Genomic DNA, 5728 nt, shown 5'->3' on the forward strand with positions numbered 1-5728 from the left:
ACACACACACTCACACACCCACACACACACACACACACACACACACACACACACTCACACACACACACACACACACTCACATCCTCAGCGCTGACAAAAAGAGTCAAAGAGTGTTTGATCACCTCCACATCTAGAGCAGTCATTTAAAGGGGAAACGCTCCTCATAACCCATTTTTCTAACCTGATGTGACGTATTTCAGAGTGAAACAGCACATTCAATGAGTAAAGAGTTGATTTTATTTATGCAGACTTGATCGGATGGTGAAAAGCATCTCTATATGGCAGACAATGTCAAAATGACGCTGGAGCAAGTTATTACAATTTTAATGAAAAATTATTTTGTTGGTAAAAATTTACAATAAGGTTTAATTTGTTAACATTAGTGGCTACATTAGTTAACATGAACTAACAATGTATAATTGAAATAATATTATAGTTTTTATTAATATTTTTATTTTTATATTTTCTGTTTTCATTTTCATTTTAGTTAAAGTTTTAGTATTTTTTTTTTTTTTTTAAATATTTATTTAGTTATATTTAGTTGTAGTTATTTTAGTACATCAAGTTAAACCAAATTAAAATAAAAAATATTTTTTCAGTTATTTTATTTCAGTTAACATTTATTTTATTTCATGTAACGATAATGTTTTTTAATGGTTTTAATTTTAATTACAGTTTGGTTAACTGCAGTAACCCTCCAATGAACAATACTTCTAAAGCATTATAATTAATTTATATTATATACATTTTCTTAGTATTTTATTAAGTTATTAATTAAATAAATATATTTACTTATTATTCATGTATTATTAGTAGTAGTAGTAGTACTAGTAGTATTTTGACTTTTAAATTAAAATTAATTAATGAACTGTGAACATCAACAATTATATGTATACTGACAACAAAAATTAACAAATGCTTTTAAATTATATATATATATAATTAGCTCATTGTTAGTCAACTTTAATAACCCTACAATTTAATTTGGAATAATTTATATTATTAATTTGATATATAATGTTATTAGTATTTTAAATGTATTTAGTATTATTACTAATAGTAGTAGTATTATTACTATTATAATTTTGACATTTAGTAATGCATTATTAAAATGCAATAAAGCTAATGAATACACTGTGAACTAACATGAACTACTATACTTTTACTAACATTACTAAATGCTTTAATATATTGCTCATTGTTAGTTCATGTTAGCTAATGCATTAACTAATCTTAACAACACATTTAGTCTTTTGAATAACATCACTTATGAATCATTCTTGGTATTCAGAAAGTAAATAAGGTGAATTTATGATCATGCAGACTTTAAATGGTTGTGTATGTGTTCAGGAACATGAACTCAAAATGTCCCAAACCTTTCAGGGAAACTCCAGATTCAGGCGATCAAATGAATCTTTGATTCGTCATGAACTCTGTCAGCACTCTTGATGCGTTAGTGACTTGTTTACTGGAGCTTCAGCTGTCTGCGTGTGAAAACAGCCTGAAGGGACCGCGTTTGAGCCATTGTGAGCCGCTCTGTTCTCTCATGTAACTCGCTCTTCCCCTGTTCGCTCTCTGCCTCCAGGAGCTCAAAGCTAGAGTTCAGCACGCTATCAGAGCCGATCGAGTCGTGCTAAAGCGTGAACGCACCTCGCTTGTGGAGCCATCCCTCCTTCACGATCACCACGTCCGTCGTCATGCTCTCCGGCGGCACACCGTCAGTCTATCCAGATCCGCCGAGTGCTTCGTCCCAGCCAGCGTAAAGCCTCTTCACACGGGTCGCCTGCGGGACAACGGCGTGGAAACTAGTTTAATAACAACTTAAACTAGTGCTGTGCATCACATCTAAACACTTAAAGGGACTGTTCACCCCTAAAATTACAAATCTGTCATCATGTACTCACCCTCGTGTTGTTCCAAACCTGAATGAGTTTCTGGTCCCCATTGACTTCCATTGTATTTTTTCCTTATTATGGAAGTCAATGGGGACCACCAACAAAATATCTTCTTTGGTGTTCAACACAAGCAATAGTAAGTGATGACAGAATTTTTTCACCATCGAGGTGTTGCATGATGGCCCCCATTGACTTCTATGAGAAAAAACATCTATGGAAGTCAATGGGGACCATTAACCATTTACCAACATTCTTCAAAATATCTTCTTTTGTGTTTAACAAAATAAAATAAACTGTCATCATTTACTGACCCTCAATTTGATCCAAACCTGTTTTGAGTATCTGGTCTCCATTGACTTCCATTGTATTTTTTTCCATACTATGGATGTCAATGGGGACCAGCAACTGTTTGGTTGCCAACATTCTTCAAACTTTCTTCTTTTGTGTTCAACGCAAGAAAGTAAGGTGATGACAGAATTTGTTCACTCTCGAGGTGTTGCATGATGGTCCCCATTGACTTCCATAGTATGAGAAAAAAAAAATGGAAGTCAATGGGGACCATCAACTATTTGCTTACCAACATTCTTCAAAATATCTTATTTTATGTTTAACAAAAGAAAAAAAAACTGTATGAGTTTCTGGTCCCCACTGACTTCCATTGTATTTTTTTCCATACTATGGAAGTCAATGGGGACCAGCAACTGTTTGGTTATCAACGTTCTTCAAAATATCTTTTTTCAGTTCAGCACAAGAAACAAACTAATAGAGGTTTGGAACAACTTGCCAAAAATTTAATTTTTGTGTGAACTGTCCCTTTAAAGGCATCAGGGAACTAATAAACACCGAAACACTTTCTAGACAAACAAAATGCAAATAAACTGCAAACACCTAAAGCTTGATATTTAAGCTTGAAAATAATTCTACATGATTATGTTTATAAAACTCGACCTCTGTTGCTTGATCAATGCATGAACCAATATAGAAATCATTTTAAAAGCATATTGAACATATGATGAAATGTGTAGAAACTCCCACTGAATCAAAAAGACTGATATTTATAACGGGAATTTAGAATCTTTTTTTAAACAAATTAATACTTTTAATCAGCAAGGATGCATTAAATTGATTAAAAGTGACCGTAAAGACATTTATAATGTAATAAAATGTATCACAGTTTCCACAAAAAATATTTGATGTTTTCAACATTGATAATAATCAGAAATGTTTCTTGATTTCTGAAGATCATGTGACTCTGAAGACTGGAGGAATGATGCTGAAAATACAGCTGCGCATCACAGAAATACAGTACAGTTTAATACATATTCACATAGAAAACAGCTGTTTTAAATTGCAATAATATTGTAAAATTTTTACTGTATTTTTGATCAAATAAATGCAGCCTCGGTGAGCAGAAGAAACTTCTTTCTAAAACATTAACAAATCTTAACCTTCTGAAAGACAATACAGATTATATGCATTTCTTTGTTAAGTGCTGTGTATCTGCAAATACTAATAAACTTTAATAAGCTTTCAGTGACTTCTAAAACTTCAGCAACAACATCACAAAAGCTGCTAATGCTCAATAAACATAAACAGTACTCAGAGTTCAGACTGCATTGCAGCTGAAGTTGATCTGTCCTTTTAAAACCTCACTGACACACTTTCGATTCGCTCCGAGTCAATCAGCAATCAAATTATTACAATTCACTCTCCACCACAACTGCTGCCGCATGTCTGCAGACTTTCAGCGCAGAGATAATGTGACAAAGTATCACGCTCGGTGCAGAAGCCACCACTTCCTGTGCTAAAGGAAGACGACTTTCAAAGTTGGCACCATCGTAAATAAACGCAAACGTGTTGACCAGCGACTGCCTGCTTTACAGGAACTCATTTATTTACAATAAGCACAGTTCAGACGGGGGATGAAGGACCAAAAGGGCCACAGTTACAGAGTCACGTGATACATAGACAGCTTCCTACTGTATAGCACCAGCATGCATTTAGAAAGAAAAATGAACGAACAAATAGGTAGGGTTTCACTGAATAAAGCTAGGAAACTTTCACAAATAATTGAGTAGAACTGAAAAAGTATTTTCTACTCCAATAATCTTTACTTACTGAAGTCTTTTTTACTGTACACTAACAGAAATGATTTACTCTGAAACACTTTTGATTTCGAAATCGCTTGTAAATTTCATAAATAATAATAAAACGTGACATTTCGAAGTACTGAAACAGTACTCCAGGAATCTTTTATTTATAACTGATTTATTTAGAACTTCAAAAAAAAATCATTTTTGCAGTCTACAAAAAAAATATTTCCCCTACACAATATATAATGCATAAAAATATTTAGCGCACACAATTAGTGAGTAAAATACTTTTACAATTTAATCTGTCATGTAGGCCTAATTGTAGAATTGAGTGTTACTTCACATCTGAAAAATAGGCAGAAAAATAAAAATATGTATGTATTTGTATGTAAATGTATTTATTTGTAAAATGTACTGCAATAATCTTTTGTTTTATTTACAGTCTAAACAACATACAAAGGCGCACACACAATTATTGAAAAAAATATATATATATTAACTACTGTATAGCACCAGCATGCATTTAGAAAGAAAAATGAACGAACAAATAGGTAGGGTTTCACTGAATAAAGCTAGGAAACTTTCACAAATAATTGAGTAGAACTGAAAAAGTATTTTCTACTCCAATAATCTTTACTTACTGAAGTCTTTTTTACTGTACACTAACAGAAATGATTTACTCTGAAACACTTTTGATTTCGAAATCGCTTGTAAATTTCATAAATAATAATAAAACGTGACATTTCGAAGTACTGAAACAGTACTCCAGGAATCTTTTATTTATAACTGATTTATTTAGAACTTCAAAAAAAAATCATTTTTGCAGTCTACAAAAAATATAATCCCTACACAATATATAATGCATAAAAATATTTAGCGCACACAATTAGTGAGTAAAATACTTTTACAATTTAATCTGTCATGTAGGCCTTATTGTAGAATTGAGTGTTACTTCACATCTGAAAAATAGGCAGAAAAATAAAAATATGTATGTATTTGTATGTAAATGTATTTATTTGTAAAATGTACTGCAATAATCTTTTGTTTTATTTACAGTCTAAACAACATACAAAGGCGCACACACAATTATTGAAAAAAATATATATTAAAAATTAAAAAAACACACAAATTCATACAAGATTTCAGTTTTTATTAAAAAAATGTATATACTATTTTATATAATATAATACACAATATTTAAAATATACAAAATTTAAAAACTTGAAATTTATATTAAATTTGTATATATACAAATCTAATACAATATTTAAGTTTTTATTATTATTTTATTTAAGTTTTAACTAGGCCTACTGAAACTTTCAATTATTGAAAAAATTATAGTATGTCAAAAATATCATACAAAATGTTTTTATAATTATTTTTGATAAACTATTTATATATATATATATATATATATTATATTTAATAGTTAAAAGAGTTGTCACATGTTTCAATCACGTCATTCCCATATTTAAATAACTTTTACAATTTAATCAGTTACATCATTTTAGAATTATAATTTTGGTTCATGTGTTAGTGGATATCACGTCTGACAAACAGGCAGAGAAATAAAAATAAGCGATGCACGGGTTACAAAAATAAAGACAGATGTCTTGGCCCTGAGCAGCAAACCCAGACCTGCTTTACACACGATCACACACACTCAGATACACTCACACACACACACACACACACTCACACACACACGCACACACACACACAATCTCTCTCACACACACA

At 31.3% G+C, this 5728-nt stretch overlaps 1 protein-coding gene across 1 annotated transcript in view; it reads right to left on the reverse strand.

Moving 5' to 3' along the window:
* LOC107564028 (RAC-alpha serine/threonine-protein kinase) overlaps nt 1-5728 on the reverse strand; it is a 62517-nt gene that overhangs the window by 53187 nt on the left and 3602 nt on the right. Inside the window, exon 2 of the mRNA XM_016249021.1 lies at nt 1651-1783. Coding sequence (XP_016104507.1) covers nt 1651-1699 — 49 coding nt within the window. The 5' untranslated portion in view covers nt 1700-1783. The remainder of the gene's footprint in view (nt 1-1650; nt 1784-5728) is intronic.

This window comes from Sinocyclocheilus grahami, unplaced genomic scaffold, assembly GCF_001515645.1.
Source record: "Sinocyclocheilus grahami isolate Dianchi unplaced genomic scaffold, SAMN03320097.WGS_v1.1 scaffold902.1, whole genome shotgun sequence".
Taxonomy (NCBI): domain Eukaryota; kingdom Metazoa; phylum Chordata; class Actinopteri; order Cypriniformes; family Cyprinidae; genus Sinocyclocheilus; species Sinocyclocheilus grahami.